The sequence below is a fragment of the Mesocricetus auratus genome, unplaced genomic scaffold (assembly GCF_017639785.1).
Source record: "Mesocricetus auratus isolate SY011 unplaced genomic scaffold, BCM_Maur_2.0 Super-Scaffold_100042, whole genome shotgun sequence".
Lineage (NCBI taxonomy): Eukaryota > Metazoa > Chordata > Mammalia > Rodentia > Cricetidae > Mesocricetus > Mesocricetus auratus.
In genome coordinates, this window is record NW_024429219.1 from 856,342 (window position 1) to 880,205 (window position 23,864).

The 23,864-nt window shown below is 46.5% G+C and overlaps 1 protein-coding gene across 17 annotated transcripts in view; it reads right to left on the reverse strand.

Moving 5' to 3' along the window:
* Positions 1-23,864, reverse strand: part of Cfap74 (cilia and flagella associated protein 74) — a 51,915-nt gene that overhangs the window by 13,728 nt on the left and 14,323 nt on the right. For 14 of the 17 annotated variants that reach the window (XR_005872880.1, XR_005872879.1, XM_040734934.1 and 11 more), the window contains 12 exons: positions 23,204-23,405; positions 21,426-21,581; positions 21,013-21,186; positions 20,347-20,465; positions 17,035-17,101; positions 16,493-16,582; positions 12,832-12,996; positions 11,516-11,648; positions 8,868-8,947; positions 8,001-8,123; positions 4,180-4,301; positions 1,293-1,421 (listed from right to left, as the gene is read on the reverse strand). Coding sequence is in view for 14 of the 17 variants with exons in the window: in XM_040734934.1 (XP_040590868.1) it covers positions 1,293-1,421; positions 4,180-4,301; positions 8,001-8,123; positions 8,868-8,947; positions 11,516-11,648; positions 12,832-12,996; positions 16,493-16,582; positions 17,035-17,101; positions 20,347-20,465; positions 21,013-21,186; positions 21,426-21,581; positions 23,204-23,405 (1,560 nt within the window). In the remaining 3 variants the exon portion in view is untranslated. Of the gene's footprint in view, positions 1-472; positions 1,422-4,179; positions 4,302-8,000; positions 8,124-8,867; positions 8,948-11,515; positions 11,649-12,831; positions 12,997-16,492; positions 16,583-17,034; positions 17,102-20,346; positions 20,466-21,012; positions 21,187-21,425; positions 21,582-23,203; positions 23,406-23,864 lie in introns of those variants that run through there. The other 3 variants (XM_040734930.1, XR_005872881.1, XM_040734942.1) reach the window with 3 other exon arrangements.

Consider the following 23,864-nt stretch of genomic DNA (forward strand, 5'->3'; position numbering starts at 1 on the left):
CAGGTGGATCTCTGTGAGTTCGAGGCCAGCCTGGTCTACTGAGCGAGTTCCAGGACAGCCTCCAAAACAATACAGAGAAACCCTGTCACCCTGTCTCAAAAAAAAAAAAGTTCACTTATGTTGTGTTGGGTAGTATGCACCTACAATAGGCCAAAAGATCATAAGGTAGGTCAGGCTGGGCTATACAGTTATGACTCTGTCTCAAAAAAGTTTATTCTTTGATTACAATGAGTGGCTGGGCAGTGGTGGTGCACACCTTTATTCCCAGCACTTAAGAGGCAGAGGCAGGTGGATCTTTGTGAGTTAGAGGTCAGCCTGTTCTTCAAAGAGAGTTCCAGGACAGTCTCCAAACCTACAAAGAAAAACAAACAAACAAACAAACAAACAAACAAACAAAAAACCAAAAAACAAAGAATGCTGGGATGTGGTCGGGAGGCAGAAGCAGGCAGATCTCTGTGAGTTCAATGCCACCCTGGGCTACAGAGCAAGTTCTAGGACAGCTAGACCTGCTACACAGAGAAACCCTATATCAAAAACAAATGGAAATAAAAAGAAAAAAGAATTAGTATCATTTTAGAAATATGTTTTTAAAAGTACAAAGGATAGAGTTCCCCGTTACCATGATGGGGAATTCATCATGAAAGACCTAGAAGCAGTCAGGTTTTAAAACCACCTCGTCCCCAGCCTACTACACCTACTTTTCTGGTCCAAACTCTGTTGACAGCCCAGGATCTAGACCTTAGCTTGGAAAATAGGCCCCATAGCAGGAACCAAGCGTTACTTAGGGTAGGGCAACCGAGCAGCTGAAGTGAAAATCAGGACTTTTGGCTGCCAAAGCACCAGAAAAGCTGAAGTGGATTATTCGAAGTCTATCCCAGGAAAGGCAGAAGCCGAAGAACACACCAAAACAGTCTGCAACACCTGCTGTGCAGGCACCCCTTCCCGCCAAGGGCGAGACCCAAGAGGGGCTTTGGAATGAGCAGGATACAGGGAGAACTGAGTGACAGGCACACCTTATAGAGCTGTGGGATAAAGATAAAGAAACAAGCTTCCTTCAAGAGTTTGCTACAACCTGACACAGAACCTCAGGGAGCGGCAGGAAGAGATATGACCATCTTACAAGAGTGTCTGAACAGAAGCCAAGGTGGGGCCCGTACATGGAGGGTCAGGGTGTTCTTACCTTGGCAGGTGGTACCTCCTGGATGTGCGTGTGGTCCAGCGGGGTGATCAGCGCAAGGCGCCCAGGGGTCCCACCACCTCCCGTCGTGCTCCAGGCCTCCCCCAGTTCTCACCTAGGCAGGAACTTGAGCTGTATTGAGTAAGTGGACTGGGCCTGGATGTAGCCCGTCTCTGGCAGAAGCTCTATGTGGCCTCTCAGTTCCTTGCAGACTTCAAACTTAAGGCGCAGGGCTGCTTTTGATCTGCAAGAGGTCATAGGTGGCTTTGCATGCTTAATCCTTTGACCCATTAAGGTCTTTCTAATGATAGAGCCAGTGTGCCTGGAACTTGCAATCTAGACCAGGCTGGCCTCAAACTCTCAGAGATCCTCTTGCCTCTGCCTCCAAATTACTGGGATTTTAAAGACGCTTGCAACATGATACCTGGCTTTAGTGCATTAAAAAAAATAAATTATTACTGTTGTCTATGAATGCATGGTGTGTGTGTGCACGCGCGCGCACGCGTGTGCACAGTCACGATGCACGTGAGTATTTTGCATGTGTGGAGGCTAGAGGACATGTGTGGAGAACTTTGCAGAATTGTTTCTCACCTATGTTTTTGTGGGTTCTGGGAATTTTTGAATTCAGGTTCAGGCTTTAACAGCAAGTGACTTTCTGCTGGCCCTGATTTTTTTTTTAAAAGACAGGGTCTCACTATATAGCTCTGGCTGAACTATAGAACTCACAATTGCCCTGCCTCAGCCTCCTAAGTGCTGAGTTCATAGACATATACAACACACACAGCTTGGAAAATTCTTAAAATAAAAACAATAGAAATTTGAGTTGAGATGTGCCCAAATCAGTTCTCAGAGCCTAGAGAGTGTTATGGGAAGAAGTAATGCAGGCAGCTACTGAGTGTGGGGAGGCAGGAAGGGTGTTAAGGATGGCTTCCCCCTATGGGGTCTGGCTTCTTTGCACTCAGCATTCTTTACAGGAAGTTTGGGAGGCCCTGGATGGCTAGGTGTTAGCCACTGACACAAGTTTATAACTCAGAACCAGGCGGAGGAAGAATAGACATGTCTGTGTCCTGTTATCAGGGCCCACCCATGTCTCCTAAAAGAGGTTCTCCTCTCCCTTTCCTGAAACGAGGTACCTGCCAAAGGCAGCGTCATCCTCCCCTGTTTTTTTTGGTTTTTACGAGACAGGGTTTCTCTGTATTGTTTTGGAGGCTGTCGGTCCAGCCCGGCCTCGAACTCACAGAGATCCGCCTGCCTGGCAGCGTACCCTTCTAAGGCAGTCCTGGAGGACAGTCCTGGCTTGCTGCTTGTGGGAGTCTCCTTTTGTTCCCATAGGAAGAATTATTTCTTAACCAAAGGAAGAAAAGGTAACCTGGAGAGGGAGGCCCAGGGAACTCTTCCCTGGTTTGCCTGGGGATCATTGGCAATAGTCCTAGAGCCTTCCAGAGCCTTCTAGTGCCTTCTACAAGGATTCTTGTCTGTTCTATGGCCATGGTCTTCTAGACCTCTGCTCAAATATGGCCCTGAGAGCTGGGTCCCCAGTGATCCAGAGATGGAGCGATAAAGTCATGCTGTGGACGCTGAAGGTTATGAGGGACACTGAGGGAAGTAGCCAGGTCTTCCGGCAGGGACCACAAGTGCATGGATACCGCTGGGAGTTCATAAGGGAGGACCAAGTACAGACAGAGGGAAAAGCCTCCCATCTTTCTCCTGCTCTTTGGATGATCACCAGAGCCCAGATGGTTACCAGAGTTATGGTGACCTCTGACCTGCCTCCAAGCCCCTACAGGGTGTATCCACCACTACAGCTGACCAGGACCCCGAGCTGCTGCTGCTCGGGATCCAGAACACCGTGGGAAGTAGCCGTTTGGGGTTCTTAGAGACGAGCCAGTCAGATCCACTGTACCCAGTGACTAACACTGGTTCCTGGGCACAAGACAACAAATTGTCTTCACAAATCATCACCTGTCTACATTCATGCAGGTAAAACCACACAAGGTTAAAAATGATACTGGGTTTAAAGATGACTAAACTCATTTATGCTGACAAATGGGTGCTTTGGGTATGAATGATAAAATTCCTTGACTCCTTTTGATTCCTTCCCTGATGACCAGGAAGCACTGAATACCTATCCACTCTCCCAAATAAGCACAACAAACCATTTCTCCAAGCGGCACACTCCTTCATTAGACAGGTTTCCCCTGGCGTGCAGTGCTCTTTGGTTCCCAGGGAGGAGTCTGGGGACATCTAGTAGCTGCCCCTCCATGGAGCAAGACAAAGCCTGGTGGAAACCATGTCATGGAGGGTTGTTCCCCCAGGTCATGTGTGATGCCTGACATGTGTGAAGGGCTAGCGACGGGGGTCTGATAGTCTGGGGACTAGTGGCTCAAAGCTGATGAAGTCATGAAACCTGCGATGCTCCTATCTCAATTTGTACTTCAAGGAAAATACTTGTAATCTAAACTCGGATGTCTTTGTAAAACAGTACAAATTAATATACTTTTTTGTTGGACTTTGTCTATTCTCCATGTTGTTGCTATGTCTCTTGAAGGCACTTGGACCCTTGTCTAGTGCCCCAGGCATACAGCAAGTGTGTCTGCTATGGGTGCTGTAATGTTTTCACAAACTCGGACCTGACAATTATAGAGCACTTCTCTGAGGACAAAAGGCCAAAGTGGGACTAACTAGACTGAAGGTCAGGATGTACAAAGGCCGGGTTCCTTGTGGAGATGGCAGGGGAAAATCCATTTCTCGCCCTTTTAGGTGTCTGGTGTTCCATAGCTGCAGTCCCTTCCTCTGTCTTCAGATCTGTCTCTGTCCTTGACTCTCCTGGGTTCCTCTACAATGCCTTGGCAACACTGGGGTCTCCTGGTTATTCAGGATCACTTTGTTAAAGATCCATAGGCTAATCAGCCGCCCAGTCCTCTGCCACCAAGGGGACCATTCAGAGCCAGTATGTAGTCAGCTCTAGGCATGACACTCCTGCTGGCCACCATAGGGCTCACCTCGTGTGGACAATAATAGAGTCTTGGTAGAGTCGGTCATACATGCAGATCTTCAGGTCCACAGTGGCCCTTGGCACCCAGACTGGCACATCTACAGCAATACCAGTGGCTCTGAAATATAACTGAAGTGGAACATGTAAATTCAGCATATGTTTACTTTGCAATGTAGGAGATACCAGTGAGTGGTTTTCTTTTTCTTTTTTTTCTTTTTTCTTTTTTTTTTACGAGATAGGGTTTCTCTGTATTGTTTTGGAGGCTATCGGTCCAGCCCGGCCTCGAACTCACAGAGATCTGCCTGCCTCTGCCTCCCGAGTGCTGGGATTAAAGGCGTGCGCCACCACCGCCCGGCGATACCAGTGAGTGTTAACACAGTACTTAGCGAAAGTTTCACGGTTTGATTTTTTTTTTAACTTACAGCATTACAAGTATGAGGTTAATAATTAATCATGACGTGTGTTGAAGAATCTTGTGATATTTTTCATATGATTATCCTATTCTGTAGGGTCCAGAGAATGACTAAGAGTCATACTTCTGGTTTTGAATGAGTTTATGAAGTGTATATATAGTAAGCTAAGGTAAAAGGCAGATTGATACATAGATAGATTGGTAATAAAACATTCTCAAATTTGGTGCTCAAAATACCCAGCTGATTTAGGGTGTGGTGGTGCACACCTTTAATCCCATCACTTGGGAGGCAGAGGCAAGCCGGTTTCTGTGAATTTGAGTTCCAACACAATCAGGGCTACAGAGGCCCTGTCCAGAGATGTTTAGCTGCGGAGGGAAGACCTACCCTGAATATAGCTGGGAATGACTGAGTCACAGAGGGAGATGGAGAAGCCAGCCAGGTACTAGCATTCATCCTGTTTTCTGACTGCAACGTGACCAGGTCCGTCACACATCTGCCACCTCACCTTCGCCAGCACCATGAAGTGCACCCTCAAACCAAGACAAAATAGTCCCTCCCTAAAGTTGCTTCTGGCAGGTATTTGGTAACAGTGATGATAAAAGCAACCCCTGTGGATACTGTGGGAACTACAGGAATTATGAATACTGTGATCACTGTGAAACTGTAGGTTCTTGAGTACTGTGCTGGGTTGTATTATATCAACTTAACACAAGCCAAAGTCATCTGAGAGGAGGAAGCCTCAATTAAGGAAATGTCTCCAGAATATCCACTGTAAGTAAGCCTGTAGGATACTTTACTTTTTCTTTTAATTAATTTGTCAGTCTTCTGTCTGCATGTATGCCTGTCTGCCAGAAGAGGGCACCAGATCCTATTATAGGTGGTTGTGAGCCACCACGTGGTTGCTGGGAATTGAACTCAGAACCTCTGGAAGAGCAGCCAGTGCTCTTAACCTCTGAACCATCTCTCTAGCCCTAGGATATTTTTCTTAATTAGCAATTGATGGGGGAAGACCCAGCCCATTGTGAGTGGTGCCATTCCAGGACTAGTGGTCCTGGGTTCTATAAGAAAGCAGGTTGACCAATCTATGGGAAGCAAGCCAGTAAGAATCAACCATCCATGGCCTTGGCATAAGCTCCTGCTCTATTTGAGTTCCTGTCCTGTCTTCGATGATGAACAGCAGTATGGAAGTGTAAGCCAAATAAGCTCTTTCCTCCCCAACTGGTTTTTTTTTGTCATGGTGTTTTAGTGAAGCAATAGAAACCCCAACTAAGACAAGCACCAGTCATATTGTGGATGCTGTTGGTGCCATGGGTTGTTGCGAGACTTGGTATCTCTGGTCTTTACATAGATTCTTGTGGGGTACTGTCTAGAACTTGATGTTACGTTATGAATAATTAATCATATCTTGAATTACCCAGAGTTTATATACTACCTGTTTCTGTTTACTACTCCAAAATGACCCAAGGAAACATGTCAGAGCAGAGTTCCTAGTACAGAGTGGGGACAGGTGGTGCTGATCAAAACACCCAGTGATCAAATCTAGACCAGCAATGATTGCACTGCCTATAAACTGTGAGTAATGAATAGAAATACTCTCAGCAGGGGAGACTCTCATATTTCTAACGACAGCCATGTAAATACAGGTGCCAAGGACGATGCAGGAGAGACACAGGGACTGCATTCTGCTCTGGTTGTCAGAACATGTTGGGGTGTGTTCCTGGGAAAGGGGGGTTTTGAAGGAATTTTCTCTTTCTACATGAAAAAGAGAAATTTGTGGAATTGTGAGACCAGGATGGAGGAAGATATGACAAAAAAATGAGTTTTTTCATGTACCACAGGGAAAATATAATTAACTTGAGAAGATTGAGAACAGAGAAAACTGAAAACAGGTAATATCACTGTAAAATACATGGACGAAGCCTGCGATGGGAGGAATGATACCAAATGCAACAAGTTCTTGGCTTTGCTAGTGTACAAAGTTCTCCTAGGAAAGAGGTTATATGTATATGGAGGCCCTTTTCTCAAAAAAAGAACAACAAAATACAACAACCCCACCCCTACAAACAAAAAGCCAAAGAGGGAGAGAGAATAAAAAAGAGACTGGGAAATGGAGGGAGGAAGGATGTTTGGGTTTGGTGGATGGCTCAACTCAAACGGAAGAAGCATGCAGACCCTCGTGTACCAACCAGTAAAGCTGCTCTGTAATGCTGACATCTAGAAAAGCAAAACATATGAGGACGCATAGATGTCACAGAAGGAACAGGAGGCAAGTAACCCTGTTACGACGTTTTTTACAGCTTCCAAACAAAGATACCTTTCTCGCAGCTACTCGTCATTTCAAGATAAACCTTGCCTCTGGTCACAAAGAAAACCTTAAACAATTTTAATAAATCAATCAATTAATTTATGTGACAAATTAATATAAAAAGAGAGAGCTCTGGTTTTCTGGCCTGACACTCTGACACAACTGTCCTATTTTGGACAGAAGACCCTGGCCAGCAGTAGAGGTAAGAACATATACAAATTATATATCACATTGATAGGGTGATGGACATTGTTTGTTTGTTTCAATTATTGACTTTTTTTCTTTTTTGGTTTTTCAAGACAGGGTTTCTCTGGGGGTGGAGAGATGGCTCAGAGTTAGAGCACTGCCTGACCTGTCCCCCCTGCAGGATGACCTCTCCCAGTCTCTATGCTTGGAGAGGGGACACACTCAGTCCCACCTCAACTTGATAGGCCATGCTTTGTTCAAGCCCTCGGGAGGCCTGCCCCTTTCTAAATGGAGACTGGGGAGGAGAGAAAGGGAGGGGGAACTGTGGATGGTATGTAACATAATGTAATATATGTATTGTAATATAAAAAATGTTAATTAAAAACAAAAAAAGCACTGCCTGTTTTTCCAGAGATGCCAAATTCCCAGCAACCACATGGTGGCTCACAACCATCTATAATGAGATCTGATGCCCTCTTCTGGTGTGCAGACATACATGTAGACAGAACACTATATACATAATAAATAAAAATTTAAAATATTTAAAAAACTAAAATACTTAAACAAACAAACAAACAAACAAAAAAGACAGGGTTTCTCTGTGTATCCTTGGCTGCCCTGGATCTCACCCCAAACACTGAGCTAGAGCTTGAAGTGAGGCTCATTGGTAGACAGCTTGCTCAAGGTTCTAAGTTTTTATCTCCCACACTATAAAAAAGGCAGAGCATGGGGGGAAGAGAAGGAAAAAAAAACAGTTTGCCCCAGCCAGCATCTAAACACTCTTGCGTTATTAAGTGCCAACCATTTGTGTTACCCACTAATGATTTCATCGTGAGCAAGTGGAGACCTCGTGGCACCAGGGACAGCTGTCGGATGTGGCTGTGGAGGGGATCAGTCACATCAAGTGGCAGCAGGGATACTCACCGTTGGACACTTTGGATTCTTAAACATGACCTTGAACTTAGTCTGAACCTCTCCTGGGATAACTGGGGTGAAGATAATGGGTACTTTGATGGAACTGAAGGGGCCAATTTCTCCCTCTGTTACCTGTGTGAGAAGAAGGGTGCCATGGGGTCAGAGCACGGGCATCACTGTTTTTCTCAGGGAATTTCCCACTAGCCCCCTTTCTCGCCACTACTGCAAGGATGGGTGTAGCAGGACCATGTCCTTGGGGTGTCCATTTGGTCACAATAGTTCTAAGGCTGGCCCTATTCTTGAGTGCTTACTGATATGGAGTCCCAACAGAGTGGGAGTTGGGAGGCTTGTTCAAGCAGTGAGCTGCCTGTGTGCTCTCCACAGACTCTCAGACTGCCACAGAGACTCGGCCCTTTTCACCAGCTTTAGAACTGGGAAGGACTTGGTAGGAGCTGACTGCATTTTCTATCTTGTGTATACACAAGTCCCTACCACCTTACTCCACCTCCAAGCTCCTGGAATTTCAAAGATCCCATTCCTGACCAAGGCTCACAGTCTGCTTTGACAGGGGCAAGAAAGGCAGCCTCAACTATTCTCTGCATCTTCCTCCCCCAGCTATGGAGGGTTTGTTGTTGGTGTCCTCTCTAAGCTGGACCACACATAGGAAATTGGCCCTGCTACTCTAGTCCTACCTACTCTCAACATGGGGAGGGGATACCTTGGTACCAGTTGAGACCACAGGTGCCTGGAGACTATGGGTTTAGTCTGACTTTGGACAGATGAAAGAGCCCCCTGTGAGTATTGGCTAGGGCTGGAGGAGGATGACCTGTCTCCTAGCTAGAAGAAGCCAAGGTTTAGCAGGGCAACTGGACTGACCTCCCCCAGGGTTATCTCTGCCTGCTCATCGCTGGGAACCGTGGTCGTCATGGCACTGGCCACAGCTGTAACCACTGCTTCTAGAAGACAAATAAGACTATGTCAGTAATCAATCCAGGGGGGAAAAGTCTAAGATTTTCAGATTGAATCAACTGAAAAATGTATAAGCCATACTTATCACAAACTCTGAGACACTGCTAAGAAAAAACAAAGATGACTCAATCCATTGGGTCATCATCCTTATGGGTTGAAGACTCAATATGTCAAGATATTATTTCCAAACTGATTATATAGTCAAAGCTATACCAATTACACTCATGAAAGCCTCCCCACCCCCTTGTTTTTCTTTTCTAAGGCAAGGTCTAGCATAGCTCAGGCTGCCTTGAACTCATTGGCAATTATAGACATGAATCAATATACCTACATATTTGGGTTTGATTGTGTGTGTGTGTATGTGTGTGTGTGTGTGTGTGTGTGAGAGAGAGAGAGAGAGAGTGTGTGTGTGTGTCAGAGAATGTAGTAACCAATAAACTAATTCTAAAATGTACCCAGAAATGCAAGGAACCAACACAATGCAAGCAAGCAATTACTTTGGAAAAAAAAGTTGGAACATGCACTTCATGACTGCAAGACTTAATCTAAGTTTGTGACAACCAAGAAAGTATATTAGATGGGATAAACTGATCAAGTGGTTAAGAAAGAGAAACTAAAGAGCACTCCTCTCAGATAGTCAGTAGACTACTGGCACAAGTAACCCATCCATCCAAACATATATTTCTTTTGTTGTTTTTGAGGAAAGGTTTCTCTGTATAGCCCTGGCTGTCCTAGAGCTTGCTCTGTAGACCAGGCTGGCCTCAAACTCAGAGATCCCCCTGCCTCTGCCTCCTGAGTGCTGGGATTAAAGGTATTCACCACCTCTGCCCAGGTCAAAAATATTTCAGTGAAAGTTTCAAGAATAAGAGGCTATCTCCACAGAGGCTGAAACTCAACCCCTACTTTGTGCTAATTTGTCCTAATTTGAGGGTTCAGCTGCCTCTCCCTTGATGCTCCATGCTTTGTTCCCTGACTCCCACCTGCCTGCAGTTTTTCTTTTTCTTTCTTTCTCTTTTTTTTTTTTTTGAGACAAGGTTTCACTTTGTAGACCATTTTGGCCAGGAACTCATGAAAACCCGCCTTGCCTCTGCCTCCTGAATGCTGGGATTAAAGGTGTGTGCCACTACCACTTGGCTGGACAGTTTCTAAAAAGGAAGTACATTACTCTCCAGTCCTCCAGTTTTTCCAGCCTTTGCTGATCCAGGTAAAGTGATGACATGCTTCCTACTGGGAATGAGAATTCTATTTGTATAAGTATTCAACGGAGAGGTGGCAGGAAGATCCTTACCCACCAACTAGGAAATTGCTGATGAAAATGATAAGAAGAAACCAGTGAAGGCATTTAAGATGAAGTTGGTCTGTAATGGTAGTGTCATTGCACATACAGAATATGGAAAAGTAATTGAGCTACAGGTTGACCAATTAAAGAGCACGTACCAATGTGATAGAAATTGGATAAGTAAAGGATGATCTGTGGGAGACTCATGGGTTTTAAGGGCTTGTGGCTATGAAACTTAAGTGGAAATTTCTTGGCAATGAGTAGAAATTGAACTACTGTACAATGAAGAACTCAACAAAACACTTTAAAATTTGAAATGAACTACTGATTTAAATGTAAGATGTAAATTTTTATGATCTTGGCATAGAGAAAAAAGGGCACATACACATACAACCAAAAGAAATGGTGAATTTGGAAATCTTAAAATAAAAACTGTGGTGGCTGGTGGTGGCACACGCCTTTAATCCCAGCAAACACTTGGGAGGCAGAGTCAAGTGGATCTCTGAGTTTGAGGCCAGCCTGTTCTTCAGTGTGAGTTCCAGGACAGCCATACAAAGAAAAAACAAACAAAAGGAAAGAAAACAGGGAAGTGGTGAAAATGACTGGAGGCAGTGTCACAGGGTGGAGAGAGTCTGCATTACAGGAAGGGCCAGTGCCTGCACAGGGTACCTGCTTTTCCAACTCAGCACAAGGGTTGTTCAGTTTTGAGGGCTGTCCTTGTGTATCATCTGCACTTCTACGTAACTGGTATGAAACAAACTCCCTCCTCAGCCTCAGAGCCTTGTGGCACTGCAGGGACCATTTCATAGGCAGAGCCTTCAAAGCCCTCACCCCTGTATACCATGTGGCCAGCCTGACTGTCCACACCTGGGGCTTCTGTTGATACCATTAGTTTCAACACAAATAGAATTTCGATGCACACCATAACCAGTGCATATTTCCATGTGTGAGTATGTTCTATATTTACTATCATTTACAATTGAAGCCCTAAGAAAACTCTGTATCCCTCCTCAACATCACCTAGATAACAGGCCTGTCTGTCTCCAGTTGAGATGCTGGCTCTCTGGCCCCTCTGGTTGACCTGAGATTCTAAGGTGGCTATGCCGAGAGTAGCTCTTGGATGGTTACCTTTGGGAGGCCCTTGTGTCCATGCCAGCACTCTTGTAATCCTACTCAGCATTCAGCTGAGGCCAAGTGCCCTGGCTGGCTCAGGAATCAATGCAGGAAGTTTGAAGTAGGTACTTACTACCCACTCACAAGTCTCCACAACACTTACCATCCAGTTTCTCCGATTCTTTTTGGCTCTGGATGTCCATTGGGGATGACCCATTGATATCAAGCTGTTGCTCAGAGAGACTGGCAAAGATCTTGTCAAAGGGACTTTTGTCCTCACAGGTGTAGAGGCTGCTCTGAAAGGGAACTCAATGTCTTCATTGCCCATTCAACTCCACAGATTCCCTTGTCACCAGGTAAGTTCAGGAGAACCAGAAGAAGACACAAATGTATCTGTGCCCAGGGCTGTTGCCATGCCCTCCGCCCCATGTCTACGTTCTCATTCTGTCTATCCTGGGTCTTAAGACCACAGTATCAACTTGCCTAGGGTAGGAATGGCTGTCTATTTTATCTTGGATGAGCTGGATCCTCTCTCTCATCAGTATGGATGCCCTAATCATAGACCCCACCTATGAGCAGCTGAGTCTGACCTCTTTATAGTCTACGTGGTCACTTGTCCAGAGGCTGGCTCTGCTCTATCCTTGGTTGAGCTGACTCTCCTTTTTTTCCACAGCTGGTTGGAGGCAGAACTCCTAGATGCTCCAGAACCACCCTTCTGCCCGCAACTCATCTAATCTGCCCAAAGCAAGCCTGGCTCCCAGTCACCCCATTCCGCCTGCTCTGCTCTCTGGTTCTGATCACGGCCCCACTTTCCCCCATAGTAGATTACTCTCCACACTGCCTTGGCCATGGCTGCCCTGTTGGTCCTGCCATCTCCTGGGTGAGGAGATGCTTTCTGGGGTCTTTGTTGGGGCACCTGAACAGAGCCAACAGGATTTGCTTCATGCTTCTAATAAGAACACTCAAATATTTTTAGAAGCATGTAAGAAAAGGTACATCTTTTGTTCACCTTCCCTAGATGACCCCACAGTCCATGAGCATGGTAAGGTCATTTCTTAAGTAGGACCCAAGGCAACTGTTGCCATTCTGTGGCCCATGCATGTGGCCCATGCACAGTCTTCTTGGGAAAGACAAAGGATTTTGTCATGCTCTGGAAAGAGATCCATGGCCTCTCATGGAGCTGTCTGATTGGACTCTGGTCCTTTCAGGGCCTCCCAGTGCTCCTGCTCAGTACAAACTGCATGACTTAATGGGGCCCCATTCTGCTGCCTTTGCTCCTGAGGCCAGACTGCATGTGAGGCTGTCCTGACATTTTCCTCTTCCCCCCTGATTTGCTGACACTCTTAGTTGCTCACATGTTTGTACACATATGGGATTGTATATGTGGCTGGGGAGGCTCCCACCCCATCCTTGACTGAGCAGAATCACAGACACCCATGGCGGCTGTGGCTGCTGGTCAGAAGCTGCTGGTGCACTCACTATTTTCATGATGGGTTGGGCTTCTTCCATCTCATAGAACTGAGAATCTTGGAGAAACTTGAATTTGGTGCCCAGGCCCCCGACATTGGTCAATGTGATGATCCGGGATGTGGTCTGGCCCACCACATAGCTGCCAAAGTCAATGAGCTCCTTGTCAAGGGACAGCTGCCAGAGAACACAAGTGTAAGCCAGGGTGGCTTCTAGGCTGTTTGCATTCTCAATCACAAAGGAGTTAGGTCCTTGCAGGAATCATGGCCCAGAGGACCTGATATCCCACAAAAGAAGGTTTTTCTCTCCAAAATATCAGGTGCAGTTCCAAGAAGCCGGGGGGCAGGGGGGGGACCCTGACTCTTCTGTTCCACAGGGAGGTTTGCATTTGACTCCAGGCAGAAGAGGCAGGGGTACCATGAGTACCTGTGCACTGCAAATCGGGGACACAGCCCACTTAAGAAGTCACTGATTGGTCCTGGAGAGATGGCTCAGTGATTAAAAGCAGTGGTTGCTCTCCCAAAGGACCCAGGTTCAATTAATTCCCAACACCCACGTGGCAGCTCACAGCTAACTGTAATTCTAGTTCCAGGGGATCTGACACCCTTACACAGACATATATGCAGCCAGAACACCAATTTACATAAAAATAAATAAATAATTTTTTAAAAGTCACAGATTCATGCGATGACCAGTATAGCTTGAAGCTCCTGCATCTGGTTTTAAGAGGGTCAAACCAGCACCTCCATGATCGGGAGATGATGAATGAAAGAGAGGAGAGAGACATCATGGTCTGGGAGTGGTGGACAAGCTATAACAGCTGCCATTCCTGGCTGAGGTGAGCTGTTAAGCTGTCCTGCAGATACTAGACCTGGAAAGTACTGCTTCAGCTACATCAGAGTGGGATCATGTCATATCATTCATGCCCTCCATGGGCTATAGGCCACAGACTCACCATGCTCAAGTAAAGAGTGCCATGCCTGTGTATCACTATGATTCCACAAATGGCATCGCTCACAGGGCTGTTTGGGACACTGAATCGAAACCTAGGGCTCCACCTGCGGTGATGTCTTGTTGTACTCTAACAAATAAAGCTTGCCTGAACATCAGAGGGCGGAGCTAGCCACTAGCTAAGCATGGAGGTCTGGAGGTCTGTACAGACGGGCCAGCAAGTGAGATGGACAGAGAGAGGAATATAAGGCAGCAGGGAGACAGGAGCTCGGCCTCTTTTCAGTCTGAGTATGAGACTCAGACTGAGTATTCAGTCTGAGGTGAGAGCTCCAGTGTTTGCTGCTCTGCTTCTCTGATTTTTCAGCTTTCACCCCCTAATATCTGACTCCAGGCTTTTATTTTTAAGACCAATTAGAGCTCGTGATACAGGCACTTGTAGTGCCTTTCTCCAGAGGCATGACAATGGGCCACCAAAGCCAGCAGACCAAAGTATGAGACAGAGTAGTACAAATTCAGGCCAGAGAGGCTACCTGTGTCTGCTACAGATGGCTAGTGTCACAGGGCCACCATTTTCCCTTGATGAGACAGAGTTCTTACTGGTTTTGCAGCCTATCCTAGACCTGCCCCGAGAAGAGCTCTTGCACACATGAGTCTCAGTGTCTGTGACAGTAACTTGTCACAACACTGGGAGTGAGGGTGGGACACAGGAGGCATATAACGATGGTTTCCAACTTGTAGGGAGGTGGGACTATTAAAGATGGGAGGGAAAGTAGAGAGGGTAGGGAGGTATAATAATCATAATGTACTTTATACATGTATGAAAGTATCAAAGAAAAACTCAATAAAATCTGTCTTTTACAACTACTTCTTTTATTTTAATTATTTCATTTTATGTGCTTGAACATTTTGCCTGCATGTTTGTATGCGTACCACGTGCATGCCTGAGGAAGTCAGAAGAATGCACAGGATCCCCTGGAACTGGAGTTGCAGATGGCTGTTAACTGCCATGTAGGTTCTGGGAACTTAACCTGGGTCTACAAGAGCAACAAGTACTCTTAAGCAAAGCTATCTCTCAGCAAAGGACAAAGGGACCTTAGCTAGTGTCATCACTCTCTGCCTCCGTGTCCTGCAGCCATGACTGCCCCATCCTGAGGGACCAGGTCCCTTGACCACAGCCAGAGTGAATCCTTCTTTTCCCGAGTCTAATTTAAGCCATATATAATTTAAAGAACACAGGGACACAGTAAACATGGCAATAGGGAACAGTCATGCAAATCTAGGGTGTTCTATAAAATAATTGGCTTAGTAAGTTTTATGACCCAAAAGTGGAAAGGGGGCTGGTATTCTAGGCCAAAATATACTCACCAATGTAACAATTAAATGTAATCTCAATGACATCAAAAATAATATATAAAAGGTTTAGAGACGGTGGGACACATTTGATATGAATTGAGCATTAGGTGATAGGAATTCTGCTAGTTTGTTGGTGTAACATTTGGACTACTGTCTCAATTCTCCATTCTCTCTCCGTTCTACCTATCACACTGAAGAAGGTCTCTCTCTGCCCCACTGATTTTCAACTTGTATGTCGGCCTTGGTTTGGGCAATAAATCAAAGGGAGATAAGTGAAATTTGCTGGTATCGCCGGCTTTGGTGTCTACATTTCCAGTCATTTCCCATGAGAAGTTCATGCTAGACGGATCCTGCTCTAGAGGCTGGAAGGCGGAGAAGGCCATGGTGAGTTGGCCTACCTGACCTAGCTCAGTCTACCTTAGTCGGCTCACAAAGAACCTGTGGGCTGTATGTGTGGGACTAAAGACACTGCAGTCTGACACATCTATCAGGTTTGTGCTGTGAATGCCACGTGGAAACAAACAACAACACAGTGGGCGCTTATTAGAAATGCCAACGTTTCTAAGGGTGCTAAGTCTGGCATTGGTAATTTTCTCTGAAGCAATCCCACAACAATAGATTGTATAGAGATGAAACCAGTGTGGCATGTAGATAGTGGGTATATGGAAAATTCACTGCATCATTCTGTTTTTTCATTATGCTTGCAAATTTACTCACAATAAAAATATCTGGGGCTGGAGAGATGGCTCAGTGATTAAGAGCTCTGGCTGCTCTTCCAGAGGTCCTGAGTTCTATCTCCAGCAACCACAGGGTGACTCACAGCCATCTATAGTGGGATCTGATGTCCTCTTCTGACATAAAGTCATGCATGCAGATAGAGCACTCATATACAAAAAAATAAATATTTTTTTAAAAAATCTGAAAGCAAAAAAAAAATCTGCAAGCTGGTATAGTGTTGCACAACTGTAATCCCAGCACTAATGAGGCAGAGGCAGGTGGATTTCTCTGTGTTTGAGACCAGTCTAGTCTACGTAGTGAGTTCAAGGGCAGCCAGAGAACATAGTGAGACCCTGTCTTGAAAACATATGTGTATTTGTGGACACACCCAAGGGCTAAAGAAAAGGCTGGCATCTCGGACGGATCTCCTCCCCTCTGAACTCTGGGTCTCTCAGTCAGGGACCCCATACAGAGAAGGGTTTATCTAGAAATTTCCATCTCCGGTCTGATGACTACCTTTTCAGAGTATCTCACGTCACCCAGTCTAGGCTCAGATTGGAGTCTACCACCCGGGTCTGTGGTGGAGCTCTAGCCCCACGCTTTGGTACTCCAAGGAGTACCATGGAGAGAGATTCTGGGAATTTAAACTTACAGAACATTTTTTCGTTGAACATTTCAGTGGAACAGAAAAGCCTCCGGTCTGAGCCAAAAATGAAACATTTCCTTCCAGATCTTTATTTATCTAAAAAGCAGAAACAATCCCAGTCACTACATGTTTCTATGACGACACAGTTACACAGGCTGCATCTGTATGACTATGGCCGGGACCTACATACTACTTGCTTAGTGGCCTCCCAGGGAAGAAACACACTTCACAGCCTACAGAGAGTTACGTAAGAGAGTAAAACCAGCCGGCCGGTGGTGGCGCACGCCTTTAATCCCAGCACTCGGGAGGCAGGTGGATCTCTGTGAGTTCGAGACCAGCCTGGTCTACAAGAGCTAGTTCCAGGACAGCCTCCAAAAAGTCACAGAGAAACCCTGTCTCAAAAAACAAACAAACAAACAAAAAGAGTAAAACCAAACCTTCTGGCAAGCTTTATTCTGCTAGCATTATAGAATGGCACTGAACTCTTTTGTTGTTATTGTTAAGCCAGAAAAAAAAAAAAACCACCCCTGTGTGATCCTTTGACGTACCATAGGCTTGAAGGTGACAAGAACTTCACAGGACATCCCGGCTGACATGGGACCAGGGGGGTCAAAGCTGCAGGAACAGCACATGGGTAGTTAGGAAAATGGAGGCTCATTACACACCCAGCTGGGCCTTTCGGATTCCTTGCTCATGTTCCACACTTGTGCTGGTGGTTTTATGTTCACTTAACACAGGCTAGAGTCACTTGAGAGATAGGAACCTCAGTCAAGAAAACGCCTCTATAAAATCTGTCCATAGGCAAGCCTGCACGGCATTTTGCTAATTAGATGTGGGAAGGTGCCAGTAAACAGTCCTTCTCCTTGGCCTCTTCATTAGCTTGTGCCTTCAGGCTCCAGTCCTGTTTGAGTTCCTGTCCTGACATAGACTATGATGTGGAAATCTGTGCCAAATAAATCTTTTCCTCCTCAGGCTGCCGTTGGTCATGGTGATTTTACAGTAGCAATAGTAGCAATAACTAAGGCAACACCTCTACCTAGATGTGTTGGCACATGAGCAGCTCCAAGTCTGCTGTGTTCTTCACTGACTCCATTTCCTGATGAACAGGAGACACTTGAATAATCTTCAAATGTCTGTCCACTGAGTGAGGTGCATCCCAAAAAGCCAACTCCAAAAGCATGGGTGCTGTAGGATGCTGCTACCCCGGGGTACAATCACTAGGCCTTGGGTCAAGGATGTTGAGCTCTAATAGCAACATGAAGGGAAGGGCTATAAGTCAAGTCATCCAGGAAAACAGCCCCAACTGCAGGGAAATGAGATGGGAGGTAGTCTGTCTTGATCTGAATCTTGAGTGAGTGAAGGGGTCTTCCTACAGAATTCCTACTATCAGGCCTACATTTACAACATTGAATTTTCATAATTTTCTTGGTTTGTAAATACACAAAAACTTAATATAAAAATGTGTCTCTGGGTGCTGGGGAGCTTTCTGAGTCAATAGACGGCTTGCTATGAGGGCATGAGGACCAGAGTTCAATCTCCAGAACTCAAGAAAAAAGCCAGGAGTGATGATATATGCTTGTAATTACAGCACTAGGGAGGCAGAGACAGAGAGATCCCTGGGACACTTACCCTGGAGACTAATTGGCAAGAGGATCAGAATCCAAGGCTATGCACATGTGGGGTGTTCATAAACCAACTCAGTGAGAAGCGGGGCCAAACTCTAGGAACTTCCCACAACACACTACTGAAACTTGTATGATTGACTGGAGCCTCTAAAAGGCACGTGGTAAAATAGCAAAGTCATAAAGATACAGCATTATGGACAGGAAGAAAGAAAAAGATACTGTTAAGAAAAAGGGCATGCCGGGCGTTGGTGGCTTACGCCTTTAATCCCAGCACTCCGGAGGCAGAGGCAGGCAGATCTCTGAGTTGGAGGCCAGCCTGGTCTACAGAGTGAGTTCCAGGACAACCTCCAAAACAATAGAAAGAAACCCTGTCTTGAAAAACAAAAAACAAAAGTAAAAGAAAAGAAAAGGGCACATACACACACAACCAAAAGAAATGGTAAGTTTGGAAGTCTTAAAATAAAAGCTACAACTGGGCAGAGGTGGCACTCACCTTTAATCCCAGCATTTGGGAGAGGCAGAGGCAGGTGGATCTGTGACTTCAAGGCCAGCCTGGTCTACAGAGTGAGTTCCAGGATAGCCAAGGCTACACAAAGAAACAAGAAATCCTATCTTGTAAAAGAGAGAGAAAGAGAGAGGGGGGAAGGAAGGAAAAAGAAATGCCAGCTCATCTGAAAAAGAACTAGGAATTTTTAGAAATGAGAAACATAGTACTAAAAACAAGACACACAGTCAGCAGCTTCTGCAGCCAGCTAGACACAGCTGAAGAGACCAGAAGCTGGGACACCTCACACACTGCCTGAATAGGCAGAGTGTGAAGCAGGTGCCATAAGGACAGAGAGGTTAGGAAGGGAAGGTTACAAAGCCATGGAGAGAGCTGATATTTACGGGCAAAGGATGAGACATTTCTAGAACTGCTCAAAGATACGAACCTCAGCTCCAAGAAGTGCAATGAGTCTAAAAAAGACCAAGCATCCAGGTATGCTGCAGTAAGCAGGGCTGCAGGACACTGAGGGCAGGGATCTCAGTGCAGCCAGAGGAAATGGAGGGACACGCTAGAGAGTCACAACTACAACATCAGAAGAGACCAGAAGACAGAAATGGATGCCAGCCTTCAGGTGGGGAGAGAACCTTGAATCCAGGCACAGGATGGAGAGCTTCGTGACGGCTGTGGTGACGGTGACCACCACCTAACCTGGGTCCTCCAGACAGTCTCCAGAAACCCTACAGGTCCACAGAAGCATGTGGCTCAGCATGACTAAAAGACAGAGAGGCTCTCAGATCTCAAACTAACACAGTGGGTAAAATAAAGACTTTTTATCAATACTCCTGCCATGCAAGACTTTGCAGACAGGAGATTCCAAAAATTTCCAGAAAGAAGGAGCAGAGGACTAAAAGATCCTACTGTCTGCTTGTGCTCAGTTCACAAGAGGACAGACAGCGCCTCTGCTCTGCCAGCCAGTGCTGTTCATGAAGGAACTGTGCGGGAACACAGCCCACAGGAATAGCCTCGTGAAGACACCCTTCAGGGAGAACAAGGGGACCCTGAGACCTGAGCAATTTAGAAACTGCACATCACACACTAACGGAAGGAGGTGATTTGAGCTGTGAACAAAGCTGCCTATAAACTGCACACGGTGAAACACACCTGTCGTGTCAGCTATTTGGGAACTAAGGCAGGAGGATTGCATGTTTGAGACCAGCCTGAACTACATGATGAGTTCAAGGTCAGCCTAGGATGCAGAGCAAGACCCTTTGTTCAGAAACAACAAAAAGACTAGGAAAGAAAGGTGAAGGTCAGATGCTGACAGACAAGGGCCGTTGAAAACACTGCAAAGTGAAAAGGTGGGGGCGTGGAGAAGCATTAACGGTAACCACAGAAAAATAATACTTAGAAAACCAGCAAAGAAGTGACAACATGTACACAAGAGGATTCTTAGAAAAAGGAAAAAAATGAAACACTAGCACAAAGACTGCTTCAGAAAAGCTGTTTTGAACTCTACATAGTGAGAAAGCCTGTTGGCTGCCAAGCTCAAGTACTACACTGTGTGCCAAAACCAACACACAGTGAAAATGTGAGAAGACTTAGGCAGTCTATCCAAAAGCTTGGTCATGCATTCAGGGGAACTGGATGGGTCTTCATGACTTCAATATTAAGAGATGGAGCAGTAACCTCTCCAACTCTTCAAGGCAAGTTAGCCCCATAGCCTCCTGCCTAGACTCTGCAAGACTCACTCAATGTGGATGAAGTCCTTCAGGCTCTCCTCCACACCCACCAGCTTACAATAGTTGATTGTGTAGGTAGCATTTATCAACGTGATCTTCTTCTTGTACACTTTACCAATATCAAAGTCCTGCAGAGATAGAGGAGACATGGTGACCCCAAGGCCTCCAGCAGACCTCAAGAGCAGGTCAGGGGAAGAGGGGACTACCCTGCACTGACTCACGAGAAGTTAAGGATCCTGGGGTAGAAAAGGGTTCCCCTGGTTTCCCTGGAGTTGCGACGCCCCCTCGAGGTGTGAGAAAGTCAGTGAAGAACTTCCTCCTGAGCAGGAAGTGAGTTTTGTGGGGAATTGGTTGGGTGGGAGAGAGAGCTAAAGCTCAGGCTGCATATCTTAGTCTGACCTTCTGTTTGTAAACGCTGACACTAGCCAGCTGGTGGTGGGTCCTGGGGTCCTTGGGGGCCCCTGCGCGGGGAGGTGGAATTTGCCAAGCAGAAGGGGCCTAACAAGTGATTATCCTGTTATATTCCTTCACAGGAGTCCAGGCCCCTTTAGAGGAGTGTTCAGGTGCCTCCTGCTCTTAGGCTGTCAACTCAGCCCTTGCATAGCAGCCCCCAAAGCCGAAGATTTCTCTAGGTTTCCCAAGGTCAAAGCAGAAAGCATCAGGGCCCTGGCTCACCTTAAAGTGAATGACCTCCGGCTTGCTGTTGAATGGGCGGCCCTTGAACTCCCTCCCAGACACCACCTGCTTGTGGATAATCCCACTGCGCAGCTGCTCCATAGTGCGAGCCAGGATGTCCTTGTCCATCTTAGTTCCACCCACAGGTTTCAGTTCTGTGTCTGGCTTTGATACCTTGGGATCAGAAAGACAGAGGTTCACGCTTGTTCAAAGTACAGAGCCAAACCTGGCACACCTGGTCACAGGTCAGTTCTTTTCAAGACTATGGAAAGGGGAGAAGGACCTAGAGTCTGACGGGGGCAGTGGCAGACACAGAATGGGGCAGAAGGTGGGCAATTGCTCCCAGGAACCCGGACTCTCAGTGTGGCTCAGGGTTACTCCCAGTGAAGGATCTGACAGAGGAAAGTTGTTACCTGGTATGACTTATAGTCTTTGCTCCAAAGCCCGGGGATATCTGGTTCAGCCAGCACCTCCTCCTCTGTACTAATGGTCCCCAGATCCACCACAGACTCACTGGATATGGCTTTCAATAGACAGGAAGGCTTGGGGTAGAATGGCATCTCATTTTCCTGCCAACACAAGAGTGATGGAATAAGACATGCTCGTTACAGAATGGAGAATGGATAGCCAAGTAAGAAGGAAACAAAGGCCGGGCAGTGGTGGCGCACGCCTTTAATCCCAACACTCGGGAAGCAGAGGCAGGCGGGTCTCTGTGCCAGGACAGCCTCCAAAGCTACACAGAGAAACCCTGTCTTGAAAAACTAGAAGAAGAAGAAGAAGAAGAAGAAGAAGAAGAAGAAGAAGAAGAAGAAGAAGAAGAAGAGGAGGAGGAGGAGGAGGAGGAGGAGGAGGAGGAGGAGGAGGAGGAGGAGGAGGAGGAGGAGGAGGAGGAGGAGGAGGAGGAGGAGGAGGAGGAGGAGGAGGAGGAGGAGGAGGAGGAAGAAAAACAAAACCCCTTGGGACTCTACTGGATACTTGGCCTGAAAACCCCACAATGTTCTTCCTCTTCCTCCTCCTCTTCCTCCTACTCCTCCTCCTCTTCCTCCTACTCCTTCTCCTCCTCCTTCTTCAGACTTAGCCTTTCTGTGTAGTCCTAGCTGTCCTGGAACTCACTCTGTAGACCAGGCTGGGCTGGAACTCACAGAGATCTGCCCACCTCTGCCTTCCCAGTGCTGGGGTTAAAGGATTTTTTTTGTTCTTTACAGAAACAATTGTGTACCTATAAATCCTTGTAACTTTAAAACACATCATGCACATGTCTATGGACTACTGACTGTCTTCCTATAGTGTTCAGCAGAGTCCACTATAAATCCTTGTAACTTTGAAACACATCATGCACATGTCTATGGACTACTGAATGTCTTCCTATAGTGTTCATCGGAGTCCACTAGAAGGTCTTGTTCATAAGAAAATATTCTGATAAGTGGACATGTGGTAATTTACTCTATCATCCCATCGGGGATACTCATCGTGTTGGATTTTCATGGTGGATGGCCCAGCAGTCCTGGAGAAGTCCTGTGAAAACTCAGGAAAGATGGCTGTACTGGTTTGGTTGGAACTGTTTTGGGGTTCAGGACTCATCTGATTGCTCTGTACTACGCTTGCATTGTACACCATGGGAAACGAGGGCCAAGGTGAGAAGTGATGAGAGGTAGAGGCTCCCCCCTGGTACACAGGGCGGTGAGAAACAGGAAAAAAGCCTATGGCGCACTAAATGCACAGGAAAATGCCCCGGAGGCCACAGTTCAGGAAGCCAGAGAGCGGCCGCTGTAGATGCAGGATGCTGGGTTAAGGAGCAGCCAATATTCTTACGCCTTTAAGGAGAGGCAAGCTGGAAACAAATCTCCCCAGCCTGGGGTGTTGTCTACACAGGCCACTGGCTCAGACTAGGACCTCGGTGTGAGTGAGAGGAATACTCACTCAGTCTTCAGGGAGGCACTAGGAATACCTGGCACGGGTGATAACATGTCTATGGACTGTGGCTACACAAGTCTCTTTGTATGAAGGGACAGGTGAGGGACTTTCCCCTTCTCATAGACGGGCATCTTTGTAAGGCTCTGATAGCACCATTGGCTAATAGGAGGAACTTACACGAGGGAGAGTAGGACCCTGGTGGACCTCAGTCAGCTTCTCCACACCTGTACCTCCAAGTGCCTGACTTAAACGTGAAAGCAGCAAACGTCCTACTTACCAGCAGGTAGTTTGTGGTCGTGGCAGTCTTTCCTTCACAAAAGTCAGAGATGTACTTCCAAGTTTTGTCTCTTAGAGTCTGCTGCTCTGTGGTTGTAGCGGGCGGATGCTGCCTCTTTCTCCTACGGTCTTCCTCTGCTTCCTCTTTCAGGATTCGACTTACAATCTCCTGCTTCCGGAGTTTCTGCTCCTCTTCAAAAGCCCTATGGGAAGTGCTTCTCAGATAAGAGCCGGGTGCCCTTTCCCAGTACCCGAAAGCTGGGCACCTAGTGGTTACCAGGGTTACATGTGGTGTTTCTTTCAGCTCTCTGGTTCCTTCCCAAGAGCTCAAGTGCAGCCTAGGAAGGCTCTGGTGTTAGGACACCCTGTCTTGGATAGAGAGTGTAACAGATAAAGCTCATAAGGGCTACTAAGCTGGAAATGTGACTTGGACCCTCACTTTACCACACCCTGTCTTGCCCTGTTCAGCTCTGCATTTGACCTGTCTAGTTTTGAATTGTCTCGTTCATGTCAGTCTTAAAGCCCCCACAATAAACCCTGGCCCTCATGATCTTCCATGCCCTGGTCTCTAGGCTTGTGACTGAGGAGACCCAGCTGAGAAAAAAAACAAGGGCATCATTAGGGCTTGGTGACATGTCATGACTCCTTCCCAGATTCATTAT